This window comes from Bufo gargarizans, chromosome 1 (genome assembly GCF_014858855.1).
Source record: "Bufo gargarizans isolate SCDJY-AF-19 chromosome 1, ASM1485885v1, whole genome shotgun sequence".
NCBI classification, from domain to species: Eukaryota; Metazoa; Chordata; class Amphibia; order Anura; family Bufonidae; genus Bufo; species Bufo gargarizans.
This window is the reverse complement of record NC_058080.1, coordinates 398786062-398806959: the sequence shown is the minus strand read 5'-3', so window position 1 is coordinate 398806959 and position 20898 is coordinate 398786062. Positions and strand designations below refer to the sequence as shown.

The following is a 20898-nucleotide window of genomic DNA, read 5'->3' as shown; positions in this document are numbered from 1 at the left end:
GTAGGCGTTCCTGATATCTCTGAAATCTGTTGAGGGGTAAGCCATTGGTTTGAGGCAGTCAGATGATGGGCCCTAAATTTGTTACATCTTATTAGTTCCTTAAAGGGACCGCGCTCTAATCCTGGAAGGAATTGAGGGTTGCCCAGGATAGGGAACATAGGAGAAGGGGATGGAGAGATACCCGGGTGACTTTGAATACTGGCAAAGGCTTTCAAGGAGGGGCCTATAGTCGGGTGCAGGCGTGCTTCCAATGGGGTCTGGGTGGACAACCAAGGGATGGCTGACAATGGAGCAATCAGAAAGGATTGCTCAACTGAGACCCATTGTTTGTAGGCTTGGTGACGACACCAATCTACTACCCTAAGAAGGTGTGAAGCCCTATGATATGAGAGGAAGTCCGGGAGCCCAAGACCACCCTCAAGCTTGGGACGGAAGAGTATTGACCTTGCTATCCTGGATGGTTTACCTGCCCATATGAAATGTGTCAGCATTTTCAGAAGAGTATGGAAGAAGAGTCTGGGGATGTGTATCGGTAAGGCTTGGAAGAAAAATAGAATTTTTGGCAGGACATTCATTTTAAAAATGGATATCCTTCCAAACCATGAGAACGTTCCAATATTCCACCTGTCTAGGTCTGATTTTATATTCCGGAGAAGAGGCGGGTAGTTGACCTGATATAATTCCGAGAGTGTGGGGGTGAGCAAGATCCCTAGATATTTTAGAGACGACCGAGCCCATTTAAAGGGAAAGTTCTCCGAAATAGATTGGACCGTAGAAGCGGGAAGAGTTATGTTTAAAGCTTCCGATTTTTGATAATTAATTTTAAAGTTCGAAAGGTGAGCATATGTCTTTAGTTCCTGCAAGAGGTTCGGGAGCGTAACCCTGGGATTGGTGAGAAAGAACAGAAGATCATCAGCGTAAGCTGCAACCTTGTGCGATGTCTCACGAATCCGTAGCCCTGAAATATCGGGGTTCCCCCGTATATGACACAGAAGCGGCTCCAGACAAATCACGAAAATTAAAGGGGAAAGGGGACAGCCCTGTCTTGTTCCATTGCGAATAGACAGGGGCATGGAAAACTGGCCATTCACCTTAACCACTGCCGTGGGGTTGGAGTAAAGATTAGTAATACGAGCCAACATTTTATCCCCCATACCCACGCAACGTAGAGTTTCAAACATAAATTCCCAATTCACCCTATCGAACGCCTTTTCGGCATCGGTAGATAGGAATAAAGTTGGGGTCTTAGAAGTGACGGCTTGATAGATCATGTTAATTGCTCTTGTAGTGCTATCACGGGCTTCCCTAAGGGGCAAGAAACCTGTTTGGTCTAGATGAATTATTTTTTGGAAATGTGGTAGAAGGCGAGTGGCAAGAATTTTAGAAAATAACTTCAGATCTACATTGATCAGGGAAATGGGACGGTAATTTTGGCAATGGGAGGGATCTTTCCCTTCCTTGGGTACTACTGTGATGTGAGCTCTAAGAGTGTCATTTGGAAGAGTGCGGGCCCTATCCAACGAGCTAAAGGCAGCTATAAAATGATCAGGCAAAATGTCCTTAAACTGCTTATAGTAGGAAAGCGTGAGTCCGTCCGGACCAGGAGCCTTCCCAGTTTGGGAGTTTTTAATAGCCGCCTGTAACTCATTTAATGATATGGGTGACTCCAATTCAGAAACCGCTTCTGGGGGGAGAGATGGTAAGCCCGCCGATTCAAGATAAGCTTTCACTGAGGGCTTGAATTCAGGGCTAACGGATTGGTGAGAGTCGTCCAGATTGTACAGGGTGTGATAATACGATCTAAATGCTTCTGTTATTTCCTTCGGGACATAGTGGAAATATTAAAATGTAACTTTTATTTTATATCCCTAAAAAACAACTATAAAGTATATTGTACCACCTACGTAGGGCCCTAATAGTTATTAAATAAAAAGTAAAAAAAAAAACGCCAAAATATTAAAAGTTTAAATGGCCCCTTTCCCAATTTTACATATAAAATATATAAACAATAAATAAATATATTACATATCGCCATGTCTGAACTATTAAAATATTTAAAAAAATATCTCCTATGTCGGGAAAACAAAAAATATTGTTAGGTCAGCACTACTCACTGGAGTCCCAGTATTCCAATTCGTGGTGGTGCCTGCAGCGTTGGATCCGGGTCTGGGGGTTCCCATAATAAATAGCAACAGATGAAGAAGCCGCGGCACTCAAAAGGATAAATTCCAATTTCTTTTATTTCACCTCTTGTGGCAACGTTTCGACCTCTTGTGCTTGATAAAGACCGTTTGGTCAAAACGTTGCCACAAGAGGTGAAATAAAAGAAATTGGAATTTATCCTTTTGTGTGCCGCGGCTTCTTCATCTGTTGCTTCCTATGCCGGGAACTCCATAACAGAAAAATAAATAAACGCCCAATTTGCCATTTTTTTGGTCACCCCGATTTCCCCCCCCCCACAAAAATAAAATAGGATAGGCCTGTTGGATTATGGGGCAGACGCTCCATAAAATGCGGAATGCTTTTTTGGTGTTTCATTTTTTCTCGCGTGGTATCGAATATTGCAATCGTTTTTTATGTAATCGAAATAGAATCAAAATTTGGGTATTGTGACAGCCCTATTCCTTATCACAGTATATGTCAAATTGATCCACCCGTGTGGTGATTGGTATCTTAGGCTACTTTCACACTAGCGTTCAGAGCGGATCCGTCTGCATTATATTGTAAAAAAAATTCTAAGTGTGAAAGTAGCCTCAGACGGATCCGTCCAGACTTTTACATTGAAAGTCAATGGGGGATGGATCCGTTTGAAGATTGAGCCATAGTGTGTCAGCTTCAAACGGATCCGTCCCCATTGACTTACATTGTAAGTCTGGACGGATCCGCACGGGCAGGCGGACACCCGAACGCTGCAAGCAGCGTTCAGGTGTCCGCCTGCTGAGAGGAGCGGAGGCCAAACGCTGCCAGACTGATGCATTCTGAGCAGATCCGCATCCACTCAGAATGCATTAGTGCTGGATGGATGCGTTCGGGGCCGCTTGTGAGAGCCTTCAAACGGAACTCACAAGCGGACACCCGAACGCTAGTGTGAAAGTAGCCTAAACCACCTAGTCTCCCTCAGTGTGGGTTAGTTGTAAAGCACCGATGGATACTTTTATGAGGGGCTGTATATCTGGGATAAACTGACAACCTCCACCTTTTAATGGTGATCATCTACGACCAGTATGCCTCCAATTTATGTTTTAGGTACTGCTGATTACAGGTTTAATCTGGGGTTAACAAACCACCCCTATCAGTGGTGATCATCGAACTCCAGTACTGCTGTCCTTAGTTGCACCCTGCGATTTATACTGAGTAGTGTCCTTAGAAGGGTGGCCCAGTATGCCGGAACTTATCCCTAGGCTTTTCCTATGGCAGCACATGTTCTATTATGAGAGGGAACATGCTAAATGGTGTGCAGCCTGGCCACATCATAGGTCAGATGCTGCCATACTCTTCTCTGCTGCTCTATTCTCATTCCCTATCTGCCTCTACTGGTCTTCTCTGGTCCCTGTCTGTAAGCTTCCAGATGTGTGCAGCTGCAGCCAATGGCTGGCCTCAGTGGTGACGTGTCCCCAAGCTGCAGTAACAAAAAGTAAGAAAAGCTGGGCAACCTCATTAAGGCTCCCTTTAACTATCTCATCCTTTTCAATAAAACATTTTCCCATTGGGCTTTTTTCTTGTACGTAAAAAAAAAAAAAAGTTGACCAATTCCTGTAAAGGTAAGTATATATTTACTTCTATTGTGGTGTCCACCTGCTCAGAATATATCTATATATCACTCCAGCCATAGAAATATCTCATCACTTGTATCAGGGGAGCCGGAGGGCCCAATAGACTCGGCGCACTGATTATAAGACTCCCTGGTAAACAAGTCTCATTATCTATAATAACCAAAGACTTTTCCACCCTGACCTCCTGGGATCACAGCTAATAGTCACATTAACGGTCTATGACCTGAAACATTTTACTCTCCAACACTTCAATGAAAATATATCAAAATAGAAAGGATATAAATTAACAAATGTGTAACAAATATCAGACCTCCCAAGTTGATGGCCTATCCTAAAAATAGGCCATCAATATAAGATTTGCGTGCTGCAGCGGATATGCAGGGTGCTTGAAATCGGACCCCCACTCATCTGATATTGATGGCCTGCCCTACGTATATATAATTTCTGGATAATAGCTTTGAAGAAGTCCTGCTGTGTTAGTAACTACTTGGTGAAATCAGTCCTGGAGCATTTCTTGTAATGGCTCTGTGTTGTGCCAGTCCTCTTAGTGGAGTGCAGATACTGTACTCACTAAAACATGCCCGGAGCAATGACAGGTCCTCTTTTTATGTGAGAGCATTTAATAGGCTAGGTGGACATCATTTTAGTTGTAATGGATCACAGAGGCCAGATATTGCTTTGTAGCGAATAGAATTGGTGAATTAGAATATTACAGTTTGTCGCTTCTTGTATTTTAAGAACATATCCGGCATAATACAACCATTAGAAAACCGTATTTTGCGTTCCGTATATGGCCCGTTTTCCGCGTTCCGCATACGGTCCATATACGGAACCGTTCATTTCAATGGGTCCAGAAAAGATGCGGACAGCACTCTGTGTGCTGTCCGCATCCGTTGCTCCGTTCTGTGGCCCCGCAAAAATTATGAGTCCTGTCCTATTCTTGTCCATTTTGAGGACAAGAATAAGCATTTATATAATAGGCCTACTGTTCTGTTCCGCGGAATTGCAGAAGGCAGACGGGCGCCATCCGTGTTTTGTGGATCCGCAATTTGCGGACCGCAAAACAGCATGGTCGTGTGAATGAGCCCTTATTCAATAGCACAGAATTTTTGTTTGGGAATAAGAACGGCGGTCAGTAACAAACGGTATAGCTCCAGAATATTAATCCGGCAGCTACCAGTTCCAGAGATGGTACAACACTTGCGAAAGCCGTTCACAACCCTGAGGCGTTTCCAACCGAACAAAGGAGAGACCGATTCCCCCCTTTGATCGGCTCACAGGAAGTCCCTGTGATGCAATCTATGAGTATTGAAAATTTGGTTAGGCCTGTGTTACACTAGCGCTTTGAGATCCGACAGGGAACAACCTGCCGGATCTCTCTGCATTGCTGCAAGCTACCTCATCCTCTGTCCTGTCCCATTCAGTATAATAAGGACCCGTGCAGATCTGGCCAATATGCAGAGAATTGGCTGGACGAAAACCGGTGCCAATCGGCGGGCCGGTGGTTGTCAGGAAGCATTCGAGACAGAAGGATCCAGACATCTCTGGCAGGTGGTAAACACAAATTGTATGCATATAGGGGGGTGGTGATAATCATATCAATAACAACCAGGACTATACACTTATTACATTATTTCAAGGGTTTTGCCAAGTCCTAAAGTTATCCACTGAATGGGGTTACCATCTTGTCGAGGGAGTTGAAGCGCTGTGACCCCAACCAGTCACGAAAACGAGGATCTCAATACTCTGAATAAATGTAGCAGCAGGGCAAGCATCACCCCCATTCATACTCTGTGGCAGGGATGGCCAACATGCAGCCCTCCAGCTGTTCTAAAACTACAACTCCCACCATGCCTTGCTTTAGGCTGATAGCTGTAGGCTGCCTGGGCATGCTAGGAAGTGTAGTTGTGTAACAGGTGGAGGGCCGCAGGTTGGGCATCCCTGCTCTATGGGATTGCTGAAGATGGCAGAGTACAGCATTTGGTTATCTCTAGCACTCCCATAGAGATGAATGGAGCAGCATTGGTCATGTGTGACCTCCATCTTCATTTGGTTCTTGTGATCGGTGGGGATCTTGGCAGTCATACCCCCACTGATCAGATGGTTATCCCCTATCCTTGGTTAAATTAGAATTTGTCACAACCACTTTAAAGGGGATAGGTCAACATTATCAGGGGGTCTGACTCCCGGCACCCCTGACGATCAGCTAAAGGTGTTGTGGCGCTAGTACGAGCATTGCATCCTCTTCAATATTTACCTGCACGCCATCTTCCTTGTAGTGGCAGCAAGCATGGTTTATTCCCCCCCCCCCCCCCCCACACACACACACTCAATTTAAAGTATTCCCTACATTTAGAAAGATTTTTTTCATATCCCTTTTTAAAAGGGTTTTCCAATTTGCATCAACATCCTTTAAAATAATTCTAACGATAGCTGTAATTTTGTAATGTATTTTTTCTAGCTTTATTACACCTATTTTTCTGTTCTGGACTGTGGTCACATGACCGTATCCATACAGCTCTTTCTGAGGGCTCTTTCACACGAGCGGGTGTGAAAGACAGCCAAGCCCCGTTCTGGACAGCAGAGACACTGAGCATTAACATGATTGATAATGAGTAATTATCAATGGATACCCGCTCTACCTTATTCAGGAGGGAAGTAAAGGTAGACCGCGCTGACTACACAGTGTCAAGTGGTGAGTCCCGCAATCAATGCTGTATCGAATAAAATGATACCACCAGGTAAGTACACACCAATGTTCACCGAATCCGCGTACACTCCTAATCAGTGATAATTAACCTAGTAGGAAAAAAGTATGCGGTTGATGCTGCAGGAAATAGCAACTTGCCTGTGCTGGACTGGTGTACGGGACCCCCGCTGTAGTTCTCAGTAGTACTGCTAGAGTGTTCGAGTCTTCAGGTTTCCTCTACAAGTGTGCGCAGTCCCGGCCGGTGACTCGTGCGCGCGAGTGAAACCAAGCTGGTAATCCTTGAGAGCGATAGTTCCGTGTGACGTCACACTTAAGATGGGTGCCTTCTCGAACCAAAAAACCTCTGACGCGTTTCTGAATTGACGAATTACTTCCTCAGGTATGGTTGTTGGTTCTTCTCGCTGGAAATAAGTAAGCATTCGTTCCCATGATTACCAGTTCTCCAATCATTCTCAGAGTTGCAGACTACCGACGTATCAAATGTCTTCTGTTTTTATTAGACCAAATTTAGGATTCTATTTACTGATGTTTTAGCAAAAGACAAGGAGGTATAGTGAGGGTATTTAGAAATTTGTTAGGCCTCTTTCACACTTGCGTTGTCCGTATCCGGCGTGTACTCCACTTGCCGGAATTACACGCCGGATCCGGAAAAACGCAAGTGTACTGAAAGCATTTGAAGACGGATCCGTCTTCAAAATGCGTTCAGTGTTACTATGGCACCCAGGACGCTATTAAAGTCCTGGTTGCCATAGTAGGAGCGGGGGAGCGGTATACTTACCATCCGTGCGGCTCCCGGGGCGCTCCAGAGTGACGTCAGAGCGCATGGATGACGTGCCATGCGATCACGTCATCCATGCGCCTGGGGCGCCCTGACGTCACTCTGGAGCGCCCCGACGTCACTCTGGAGCGCCCCGGGAGCCGCACGGATGGTAAGTATGCTGCTCCCCGCTACACTTTACCATGGCTGCCAGGACTTTAGCGTCCCGGCAGCCATGGTAACCATTCAGAAAAAGCTAAACGTCGGATCCGGCAATGCGCCGAAACGACATTTAGCTTAAGGCCGGATCCGGATCAATGCCTTTCAATGGGCATTCATTCCGGATCCGGCCTTGCGGCAAGTCTTCAGTTTTTTTGGCCGGAGCAAAAAGCGCAGCATGCTGCGGTATTTTCTCCGGCCAAAAAACGTTCCGTTCCGGAACTGAAGACATCCTGATGCATCCTGAACGGATTTCACTCCATTCAGAATGCATTAGGATAATCCTGATCAGGATTCTTCCGGCATAGAGCCCCGACGACGGAACTCTATGCCGGAAGACAATAACGCAGGTGTGAAAGAGCCCTTAGCTGAGTTCATTTATGAATTATTCTATTATCTTAATGGACTTTTTTTTGGGAAAGTAAATACTAGGAGAAAGCAAATAATTCAATTTCTTGATTAAGTCCCCCTGGTACAAGAGTGTCCAGGTTAAAGATCAATTTTGTTTCATTCCTTGACATTAATTTAATGTAGTCTCCAGCTCTTTGGTCAGGTCTGATGTGTTCTAATGCTCCGACTATTGACCCCCCAAAGTTCCCTCTGTGTTTCTCTGCAAAATGGCGAGAGTGGATGGCCGTCCAATTTTTTTGTTAATATTACCCATATGTTCCCTTATTCTGGTCTGTAAGGTTCCCTTTGTTCTGCCTACAAATAATTTAGCACAAGGACATTTTATAAAATAAATCACACCGCTAGTATGGCAAGTGAGATGACCTTCTATTTATGTATTTTGTGCCCCCTCTATTGTTTTTATTGGTTCAGTCTGTTTTGTCATGTGGCTTACAAATTTTGCAGGGAAAGAAACCAGACTTGGTGTTATATGTTGTTTGTTTATTATTCTCGGTGTTATCTATTGTTTGTTAATTATTCTTTTTTTGTTGTTGTTTTTACAGAAGGGGCTATGATGTTCCCCAAGTTCTGTGCCTTCTTGAATATAAAGCTAGGATATTGTGATATTTTTTCCCCTGATTATTTTATCTTGTTTCAGAGTATCCCAGTGGCGTTTGACAATTTTTTTAAAAAAAAGGTCTCTCTCGTTATATTACGTTATGATGGGAATCTTAAAGGCGAATTCATTTTCCTTCTCTAATGGGTCTTTTTTAATATCCTTTTTTTGTATAAGTGTTTTCCTGTCAATTAGTGCAATTTCTGATTTTATTTTCTCCAGTTCACTTGTCCTATATCCTTTTTCCTCAAATTTGTTCTGTAACATATTAGCCTCCTTGTCAAATTGATCTAATGATGTACAATTGCGTCTTAATCTGATAAATTGGCTACGCGGAATATTAGTTAACCAGACTGGTAGATGGCAACTCTCCAATGAGATATAGCTATTACTGTCCGTTGGTTTTGAATAAGTCTGAGTTCAGATTTGATTATTCTGAATGCTGATTTATTTATACGAGCTACGCTACGAGCGCCCGCTCGGCCTCCTGACTGCCAAGAAGTTAGTAGTAAGTAGTACAGCGCTAGATTTAAGATGATTAGAATACTTTAACAATACCCACAAGTTAGATATGATTACCGTATACTACAGTGATCTGGGCCCGGTGTAGTAGAATACAGTGACTGCATCGGGCCCCGCTGCCATTATAGAAACAGATGCCAGCCCCCATTCACTACACAGGGACACTGTTATGGGGGATCTGTGGATGAGACATAAGATAAGATGCTATATATGTGTCATCCACAGATGCCCCCACAATGATCCCCCATAACAGTGCCATGCACAGATGCCCCCATAACAGTGCCATGCACAGATGCCCCCATAACAGTGCCATGCACAGATGCCCCCATATCAGTGCCATGCACAGATGCCCCCATATCAGTGCCATGCACAGATGCCCCCATAACAGTGCCATGCACAGATGCCCCCATAACAGTGCCATGCACAGATGCCCCCATAACAGTGCCATGCACAGATGCCCCCATAACAGTGCCATGCACAGATGCCCCCATAACAGTGCCATGCACAGACCATTATTAGTTCAAAACCCACCAAAAGCACACCTTTTGGTTCAAAATATTTTTTTCCTTTTTTCCTCAAAAACCTAGGTGCGTCTTCTGAGCAGGTGCAAAAATACGGTAATTCATTATTACTTTTTGTGAATTGGGACATTTAAACGTGCTTTTTTTTTATTCCAATTTAAATTTAGTAGGAGTTGAAGTCGGTTCATTTTTTTTCCGACTCCAGGTACCCAAAATTGCCCCCGACTCTTCGACTCAGACTCCACAGCCCTGATTATTTGCTTTCTCCTAGTATTTACTTTCCCAAAAAAAAGTCCATTAAGATAATAGAATAATTCATAAATGAACTCAGCTAACAAATTTCTAAATACCCTCACTATTCCTCCTTGTCTTTTGCTAAAACATCAGTAAATAGAATCCTAAATTTGGTCTAATAAAAACAGAAGACATTTGATACGTCGGTAGTCTGCAACTCTGAGAAGGATTGGAGAACTGGTAATCATGGGAACGAATGCCTACTTATTTCCAGCGAGAAGAACCAACAACCATACCTGAGGAAGTAATTCGTCAATTCCAAAACGCGTCTGAGGTTTTTTGGTTCGAGAAGGCACCCATCTTAAGTGTGAGTCACCGGCCGGGACTGCTCACGCTTGTAGAGGAAACCTGAAGACTCGAACACTCTAGCAGTACTACTGAGAACTACAGCGGGGATCCCGTACACCAGTCCAGCACAGGCAAGTTGCTATTTCCTGCAGCATCAACCGCATACTTTTTTCCTACTAGGTTAATTATCACGGATTAGGAGTGTACGCGGATTCGGTGAACATTGGTGTGTACTTACCTGCTGGTATGATTTTATTCAATGCAGCATTGATCGCGGGACTCGCCACTTGACACTGTGTAGTCAGCGCGGTCTACCTTTACTTTGGTTTTATTAATATGATTGATAATGCTCTCTGACCTTTTTACTACAAAATCACAGTGAGATAAAGTTGTCACCGTGATTTTTATTTTTTTTATAGTAATGTTAATGCTCCGTGTCTCTGCTGTCCGGAGCGCGGCTTGGCTCTCTTTCATGCAGTGGATTCCACACAAGGCATCCACTCGTGTGAAAGAGCCTTTATTTCCTGTGATGTTATATCCATCGGCTTGTCAAAGCAGGAACAGCTGCAGTGATAGGGGAGTGTCTGTGTAACTGGCTGGGTGGGAGGGAGCTCCTCCAGCATTCAGTGGTGGCGACTGCCACATGTCCTCTCCTACCTCTCATTAAGGCCTTATGCACACGACCATATGTATTGTGAGGTCTGCAAAAAATACGGATCACATCCGTGTGCATTCCGGAACAGCTGGCCCCTAATAGAATAGAATGGAATGGAAATACGGACATACGGAAACAGAATGCACACGGAGTACCTTCCGTTTTTTTTGCGGACCCATTCAAATGAATGGTTCCGTAGACGGTCTGCAAAAAAAAACTGGAACAGACACTAAATGAAAATACGTTCGTGTACATGAGGCCTAACAGATACGACTTGAGAAAGGTTATTATACCGTAGCGGTGTCTGATTTTATCTGGATCTTAATTCCTAAGCTGGAAGGACTATACTTTATGTTGCTGTATTCATTCTGTAATTTCTTTGGGATTGAATAAAAAATATTGCACTATTACCTACATGCGTGTGCCCTGGAATATCTATGTGGATTAGTTTGGGCTGAAGGACCCTTCTGGGCGGCACCTCCAGAATATATAGGAGTGCGGTTCCACTAATCTCTACAAGGGAGTTATAAACTAGCTGGGTTGCTAGGGGCGGTGCTGGAGGTGTGGCACTGAAAGGAGAAGTGCATCATGGGTTTGGTTGGATACAGCAACAGGAAGTGCTACATACTGGGTGGAGACAAACCCGAGGGAATTGTTTACATGATGAAAATGCCCCTTGTCTATTAAAAACAGTAACTCCAGAAAACCCATTTAAAGGGACTCTGTCATCAGATTTGTGCCCTATAAGCTAAACATATGGCCATGTCGGTGCTAATAACATGAATCCTAAACTGCCCTTATTAAACCTGCTTGTGGCTCTATTAGCCCAAAAAACAGGTTTTTATAAGCTGTCACTCACCTACCTAAGGTGCCCAAGGGGTTTTACGTTAATCCAGGATGCCCGCCTGCACCCCTCGCTGTCTGGTGCCCAGCGCCGCCTTCCTCACCTCAGCGCCGCCTCCTCAATCCACCCGTCCCTCTGCCAGATCCTGCGCTTACGCACTAGGCTCAGCCTGATGCGCCACGGACTCCTGGCAGCGGCTTTATTGAGCGAAGTGCGCATACGCCGGCTGCCAAGAGTCCGTGGCGCATCAGGCTGAGCCTAGTGCGCAGTCGCAGGATCTGGCAGAGGGACGGGTGGATTGAGGAGGCGGCGCTTGGCACCAGATGGCGAGGGGTGCAGGCGGGCATCCTGGATTAACGCAAAACCCCTTGGGCACCTTAGGTAGGTGAGTGACAGCTTATAAAAACCAGTTTTTTGGGCTAATAGAGCCACAAGCAGGTTTAATAAGGGCAGTTTAGGATTCATGTTATTAGCACCGACATGGCCATATGTTTAGCTTATAGGGCACAAATCTGATGACAGAGTCCCTTTAAGAACAAAAATGACTTGGTCTTCAACAGGACTAAAAAGCGTAAGCAAACATGGCAACACCAAATCTGCTATATAAATGTCCAAGTGAAATCAATAGTAGTTGCAACTCAGAGTCCAAAAGCAACTCTGGACAGTATCCGGTAATTATATAGGATGCAGTCCTTCACTACGTTTCTGCTGTGTCATTTATCTGAAGTTTATAGTTGTGTGGTGGCTAAAATGCTTCTTTTATCTTTGTTGGCTAGAAAATTGAATTGAACCAAAATTAGGACTGATGAAGCCAAAATGAAGATTAAGCTGAAATATCGAAGTAATGACCGAAAACTTTAATAAAGGTAAATTGACTCGCATCCGAGGAAGTGAAATCAATACAAAACTTTCAATTAGTAATTATGTCAGAAGCTACAGTATTATCAGAGTTTAGGATGATGAAATCTTAGGATAGTAGTGTTTCAGAATTTTCTTTTAACACCACTTGTTTATTTGATTCCATAGATTTTGTGTCTTGAAAGATCTTTTCAACTCTGGTGACTGTCACCAGAAAGTTCTACAACGTGAAGCCAGCTCTGGCTACAAAGATGCAAGGGTGTAAACTTCAGTAGGACTCGTTTACCTTTTATAGATATTTTTTTTTTATTGTGTTTCTACTTTTCAGGATATTATGGAGATTGGTGGACTACCACTTGAACTCTGGCGTTTGATTTTAGCTTACTTGCCCCTGCGTGACCTTGGACGATGTGGCTTGGTCTGCAGGTCATGGTATGACCTTATAATCAGTCTGGACAACACCAGGTGGCGACAACTATGCTTGGGGTGTGCAGAATGTAGGCATCCTAATTGGCCTATCAAGCCTGAAGTAGAACCAAGATCATGGAGAGAAGCTTTCAAACAGCATTATGTAGCCTCCAGAACCTGGACAAAGAACGCTCAGGACCTGGAGTCCTCCAACTGCTTATACCTGTTTAGGAGAAAGAAGGATAGAAGGGTACTCTGTGTTGGTTATGGCTGTGAGTTTGAGAACCTCAGGACTGCTTTAGCTTCAGCTAATGTTTATGACCGAATTCTGCTCCAACCAGGTGTATATGAAGAGCAAAATGAGATTATTCTAAAAGTCCCCGTAGAGATCATGGGTCAAGGAAAACTTGGAGATGTGGCTTTACTTGTCTGCATTGACCAGCAGTGCCCTACCTCACGACTATGCAACTTGGTTTTTATGCCTGCTTGGTTCACACCAGTTATGTATAAGGTGAGAATAATTTTCGTTTTAAGTATTTTGTTACCCATATTCAGACTAGTGTCACAGGGGCTTTGTGGTTGTCCATTATTGTACAGTGTGTGTGTGTGTTTAGCTATGTGTTTATTATTACTGACTGTTAAAGGTATTCTGTCACCTCGTTTTCGGTTATAGAGCTGCGGACATGCATGGCTAGATCGCCGCTAGCATGTCCGCAATATATCTATCCTATAGGGCTGTGTCCTTTTATTTTGTTTAAAAAATGATTTTAGAGATATGTAAATGAGCCTTGTAAGGTGCCCAAGGGGCTGTACGAACCTTCCTGGTGCCCAGCCACGCCCCCCTGTGAAGGAGCCCAGCACCGCCTATGTCCTCCGAATCTCCTCCTTTTGTCACAGTTAGATTGCGCAGTTCCTTCCCTGAGGCTGATGCCAGCACAGGAAAGGAACACTATACTGGAACTGCGCATGCAGATTCGGAGGACGCAGGCAGTGCTGGGCTTCTTCACAGGGGGGCGTGGCTGGGCACCAAGAAGGTTAGTACAGCCCCTTGGGCACCTTACAAGGCTCATTTACTTATCTCTAAAATCATTTTTTAAACAAAATAAAAGCACATAGCCCTATAGGAGCGATATATTGCGGACATGCTAGCGGCGATCTAGCCGTGCTTGTCTGCAGCGCTATACCCGAAAACGAGGTGACAGAATCCATTTAAAAAATGGAGGGAACCCTGCTGTGATCATTAGGATCATCTGGCTTTCACTGTGTTGAAGACCCATAACTGGGGCTCCACGGTTATTTTGCATATTACTGCATCCCAGGGAGCTTTGCACTTTGGATTGCTGTGTTGGGACTCTTAAATGAGGCTCCACAGTGTTTTTTGTAGTTGGTCTCTTTAACCACCTCCGGACCGCCTAACGCAGATGTGCGGTCCGGAGGTGGCAGCGCTGCGCACAGTCACGCATATACGCGTCATCTCGCGAGACGCGAGATTTCCTGTGAACGCGCGCACACAGGCGCGCGCGTTTACAGGATCGGAAGGTAAGCGAGTGGATCTCCAGCCTGCCAGCGGCGATCGCTCGCTGGCAGGCTGGAGATGTGATTTTTTTAACCCCTAACAGGTATATTAGACGCTGTTTTGATAACAGCGTCTAATATACCTGCTACCTGGTCCTCTGGTGGTCCCTTTTGTTTGGATCGACCACCAGAGGACACAGGCAGCTCTGTAAAGTACCACAAAACACTACACTACACCCCCCCGTCACTTATTAACCCTTTATGAACCACTGATCACCCCATATAGACTCCCTGATCACCCCCCTGTCATTGATCACCCCCCTGTAAGGCTCCATTCAGAGGTCCGTATGATTTTTACGGATCCACGGATACATGGATCGGATCCACAAAACACATGCGGACCTCTGAATGGAGCCTTACAGGGGGGTGATCAATGACAAGGGTGTGATCACGCATATAGACTTCCTGATCACTTCCCTGTCATTGATCACCCCCCTGTAAGGCTCCATTCAGACGTCCGTATGATTTTTACGGATCCGCTGATACATGGATCGGATCCGCAAAACACATGCGGACGTCTGAATGGAGCCTTACAGGGGGGTGATCAATGACAAGGGGGTGATCACGCATATAGACTTCCTGATCACTTCCCTGTCATTGATCACCCCCCTGTCATTGATCACCCCCCTGTAAGGCTCCATTCAGACGTCCGTATGATTTTTACGGATCCACTGATACATGGATCGGATCCGCAAAACACATGCGGACCTCTGAATGGAGCCTTACAGGGGGGTGATCAATGACAGGGGGGTGATCACCCATATAGACTCCCTGATCACCCCCTGTCATTGATCACCCCCCTGTAAGGCTCCATTCAGACGTCCGTATGCGTTTTGCGGATCCGATCCATGTATCCGTGGATCCATAAAAAATCATACGGACGTCTGAATGGAGCCTGACAGGGGGGTGATCAATGACAGGGGGGTGATCACCCCATATAGACTCCCTGATCACCCCCCTGTCATTGATCACCCCCTGTAAGGCTCCATTCAGACATTTTTTTTGGGCCCAAGTTAGTGGAAATTTTTTGTTTGTTTTTGTTTTTTCTTACTAAGTCTCATATTCCACTAACTTGTGTCAAAAAATAAAATCTCACATGAACTCACCATACCCCTCACGGAATCCAAATGCGTAACATTTTTTAGACATTTATATTCCAGACTTCTTCTCACGCTTTAGGGCCCTAAAAAGCCAGGGCAGTATAAATACCCCACATGTGACCCCATTTCGGAAAGAAGACACCCCAAGGTATTCCGTGAGGGGCATATTGAGTCCATGAAAGATTGAAATTTTTGTCCCAAGTTAGCGGAAAGGGAGACTGTGAGAAAATAAAAAAAAAAACAATTTCCGCTAACTTGTGCCAAAAACAAAAAAATTCTAGGAACTCGCCATGCCCCTCACGGAATACCTTGGGGTGTCTTCTTTCCAAAATGGGGTCACATGTGTGGTTTTTATACTGCCCTGGCATGTTAGGGGCCCGAAAGCATGAGAAGAAGTCTGGGATCCAAATGTCAAAAAATGCACTCCTAAAAGGAATTTGGGCACCTTTGTGCATCTAGGCTGCAAAAAAGTGTCACACATCTGGTATTGCCGTACTCAGGAGAAGTTGGGGAATGTGTTTTGGGGTGTCATTTTACATATACCCATGCTGGGTGAGAGAAATATCTTGGTCAAATGCCAACTTTGTATAAAAAATGGGAAAAGTTGTCTTTTGCCAAGATATTTCTCTCACCCAGCATGGGTATATGTAAAATGACACCCCAAAACACATTCCCCAACTTCTCCTGAGTACGGCAATACCAGATGTGTGACACTTTTTTGCAGCCTAGGTGGGCAAAGGGGCACATATTCCAAAGTGCACCTTTCGGATTTCGCAGGCCATTTTTTACACATTTTGATTTCAAACTACTTGCCACACATATGGGCCCCTAAATTGCCAGGGCAGTATAACTACCCCACAAGTGACCCCATTTTGGAAAGAAGACACCCCAAGGTATTCCGTGAGGGGCATGGCGAGTTCCTAGAATTTTTTATTTTTTTGTCGCAAGTTAGTGGAATATGAGACTTTGTAAGGAAAAAAGAAAAAAACAAAAAAAACATCATTTTCCGCTAACTTGTGACAAAAAATAAAAAGTTCTATGAACTCACTATGCCTATCAGCGAATACCTTAGGGTGTCTACTTTCCGAAATGGGGTCATTTGTGGGGTTTTTCTACTGTTTGGGCATTGTAGAACCTCAGGAAACATGACAGGTGCTCAGAAAGTCAGAGCTACTTCAAAAAGCGGAAATTCACATTTTTGTACCATAGTTTGTAAACGCTATAACTTTTACCCAAACAATTTTTTTTTTTTTGCCCAAACATTTTTTTTTTAATCAAAAACATGTAGAACAATAAATTTAGCAAAAAATTTATATATGGATGTCGTTTTTTTTTGCAAAATTTTACAGCTGAAAGTGAAAAATGTCATTTTTTTGCAAAAAAATCGTTAAATTTCGATTAATAACCAAAAAAGTAAAAATGTCAGCAGCAATGAAATACCACCAAATGAAAGCTCTATTAGTGAGAAGAAAAGGAGGTTAAATTAATTTGGGTGGTAAGTTGCATGACCGAGCGATAAACGGTGAAAGTAGTGTAGTGCCGAAGTGTAAAAAGTGCTCTGGTCATTAAGGGGGTTTCAGCTAGCGGGGCTGAAGTGGTTAAGATCAGCTATTGTTTTGTTTGAGTAGTCTCCAAGGCATTGCTCTCTGCCAGAAACCGACTCCACAGTGATGAGGGACAACACCCCGAAACAGCTGTCTGTGGATGGATAACTGGCTTAGGTCTTCCCCTGTCATATCCTTAAGGCTTGTAAAAGAGCTGGATCTTGTCATATGGGCCACTTAATGTTCTTGGTTTTCCTTCCTTTGCGGGATATCTATGTTTGAAGACCCATAACTGGGGCTCCACGGTTATTTTGTATGATAATTTGGAAGGTAGAGCCCTGACGTAGCGAGTTGGCAAGTGGGGGTGGCCTCAGAACCTACTAAGGCTGGGACTAAAAGTAAATTGGGAAAAAATAAAATTAAGTTTTTAATAATGTAAAAAATTTGATACAAATTTCTCAATTTTTAACCAAAAGGTGTGCTTTTGGTGGGTTTGAACTAATGGCGGTCTGTGCATGACACTATTATGGGGGATTTGTGGATGATGCACTGTAATGGGGTGGGGGGATTTGTGGATGGCACTGTTATGGGGGGGAGCTGTGGATGGCATTATGATGATGGGGGGGGAGCTGTGGATGGCATTATGATGGTGGGGGGAGCTGTGGATGGCATTATGATTGGTGGGGGGAGCTGTGGATGGCATTATGATTGTGGGGGGGAGCTGTGGATGGCATTATGATTGTGGGGGGGAGCTGTGGATGGCATTATGATTGTGGGGGGGAGCTGTGGATGGCATTATGATGGTGGGGGGGGACTGTGGATGGCATTATGATGGGGGGGATCTGTGGATGGCACTGTTATGGGGTAGTGGATCTGTGGATGACACTGCTATGTGTCATCCACAGATCCCCCCCCCCCCCATAACAGTCCCATCCACAGATCCCCCCCCCCCCCCCCCATCATAATGCCATCCACCCTCCTTACTAATACATTGCAGTCTGCAAAGCTGCAGCATCGCAGGCTGCGATGTAAATTGCCAGCATTCGCCCCATAAGACGCAGGAGGGGGGGGGGGGGGGGGAGGAGTGTGTCTTATAATACAGTAAACAATAAAAAAAATAAAGGTCATTGGTATAACCGCATCCCAAAATGCCCTACCTGTTAAAATCTGAAAGAATTTATACTGCACGGCGTAACGGGGGAAAAAAATTAATAAATCTAAATTCCACCCCATTCTGATTTATTTTTTTGAGCTTCCCACTACTATCGCATTACGCAAAAAACTGGCTATGTATACGAGAAAAAAATAAAATAAAGCAATGTCAGCCTCAGGGCATATTACGAATTTAATAGGTAGGGTTCCCTCACATGGATATATGATGACTAGTTGGCTACTTTCCCTGAGAGTAACAGCTGTTTAAAAGGGGTTCTTCTTAATAGTGCATGAGACTTCTGTAGGAAAGGGATGCTTTCCTCCATTTTTGATTGAAAAAAAGAAATTAAAAGGAAGATTGAAGTATGTTTGTTCGTTGTAGAGTACATAATTGTAACAGATGACTACATATAGTAATTGATTACTTTATATTCAGAAATTAAAAATATAATCAAATGAAGTGCATTATAGAATGAAGACTCCTTTTTTTGCTTTCTTTTACTAGACCTCTGTTGGTTATGTCCAATTTGACAACTGCAACTTTGAGAATGGGCAGCTACAGATCCACGCGCCTGGAATGTGCCAGATAAAATTTTGCACCTTTAACCAGTCTAGCATACATTTCCATAACGTGGCTCTCAGTGTGCTTGAGAGCTGTGAATTCGTTAACAGTGAAAATGCCTCTGTGACCGTGGAAGGATCGCCCACTTCTGACAAAAACTGGGCTTGTAAGCATCTGTCAGCCTCTGCCAAGTCAAGGGCCATGCTGTACGCTTCCTCTGAGTCTCCTCTGCCTGGGAATAACGATTACTCAGCTACCGGCTCTCCTGGGGCAAACATGAGGACATTTGAGATCTTAGTGAATGGAGATCAAAGCCACTCACATGCCCAGTTAAAATCCCAAATATTGGAGGAAAACACTAACGACAAGGAGAATGAAGTGAATGGAAACTTGTACGTGGGTAAGGACAGGGAGGCCATGACTCTGGATACAGATTACAGTGACAGTGAAGTTAGCACAGTCAGTGAGAATGAAGATGATGACCAGTCCGTGTACAAACTATCATATCACTCTCATGGACTGAGTCACATGCTAGCCAGATCTTTACACTGCAGGCCGCAGACTAATGGCCTCCTCGCTTTACAGAGTGACATGGCTTTGAAAAGTTTGCAACAAGAGTTACAAAAGGACAAGGAATTGCAATCTATTGCCAACTCCATTCAAGGATGTCTTGTATGGAAGTGCCTTTTCAGAGATGGCAAGGGTGGTGTCTTTATTTGCTCACAAGGACAAGCAAGACTAGAAGGTTGTATATTCAGGGACCTGACCTATGCAGTAAGGTGCATTCAGAATAGCAAGGTAAGTCACCTGAAATTACCATTAGTTGTTCAGCATTAAAGAACTACCATACAGAATATCTGAAAGGAACTTTTATTAATAGCAAAGTTTGCTGCTGATTTTTCATTGCCAGTTAGAGACAAAGGGGGAGATTTATCAAAGTTGGTGTAAAGGAAAACTGGCTTAGTTGCCCATTGTAACCAATCGGATTCCACCTTTCATTTTTCAGAGCTCCTTTGGAAACTGGAAGGTGGAATCTGGCTGGTACAGGACACTGGAATTTACTGAACTTTTTATGTAGATAGAATCAATCTATAACCTGTCAAATCATATCCTAAAAAGAATGCATGGTTTACATAAAAATGCAAGTTGGGGAATGGATTTGTTGAGCCAAGCATCATTATAATTAGTTAGGGGGCTATTTTATATTGGTTTGAAGCAGCTTTATAATAATAATAATGATGATGATAATATCTTAGATTAAGATAAATGGGGTAACAGCCAGGGGCTGGTATACTGGTATACAGCAAAAAAATAAGCATTACTTTTTTTGTTGAATTGTCCACCACGCCAGCTAAGCCGTTCCGCTCCTCCCTGCCAGTCTTTGATCACAGGGTCATAGCTCTGGTGTTAGGTCTGCAGCAGATGATTACTGCAATCAATCGCTGGTCTCAACAGTGTTTAACTTTGAGGCCACTGATTGGCTGCAGTGGTCATGTGTTGTTGACGTAACGCCAGCACTGCACCCATGTAAGCAAAGACTGTTGAGGAGGACCAAAGTGGCAGAACCTGAACGGCAGGCAGTTCAACGGTAATGCTCATTTTCTTATTTTACACCAGCCTCTGCCCCACATTTTCCTGTTTTGTTGCACTAGTTGTTCCTCTTCCAGGGAATTTTAATTGACCAAAATAAAGGTTAAATTTTAGGTAGTCGTACCTCGGTGATATTGATTGAATAACTTTACGACCACCCGCTTTATCTAGAATTAGAGCTTTACCACATTTTCCTAACACTTTAAAGGCTATATACTCCTTCGGGGGCAATTTTTTTTTTAATGATTGCATTTTAGGCTACGTCATGGACGGATTCGTTCAGATAATACAACCGTCTGCATCCGTTTAGTACGGATCCGTTTGTATTATCTTTAACATAGCCAAGATGGATCCGTCTTGAACACCATTAAAAGTCAATGAAGGACGGATCAGCTTTCTATTGTGTTATAGAAAACAGAACTGTCCCCATTGACTTACGTTGTGTCAGAACGGATCCGTTTGGTTAAGTTTCCAGAGCGGAATGGAGACTGCTCAGAGGCAAACTGATGCATTCTGAGCG

General features: G+C 44.0%; 1 protein-coding gene across 1 annotated transcript in view; it reads left to right on the top strand.

Annotated features, from left to right (window-relative positions):
• The first annotated feature begins 12358 nt into the window (after positions 1-12358).
• Positions 12359-20898, top strand: part of FBXO10 (F-box protein 10) — a 74468-nt gene continuing 65928 nt past the window's right edge. Inside the window, exons 1-3 of the mRNA XM_044285845.1 lie at positions 12359-12455; positions 12776-13366; positions 18732-19586. Of these exons, the coding sequence (XP_044141780.1) occupies positions 12782-13366; positions 18732-19586 (1440 nt within the window). The 5' untranslated portion in view covers positions 12359-12455; positions 12776-12781. The remainder of the gene's footprint in view (positions 12456-12775; positions 13367-18731; positions 19587-20898) is intronic.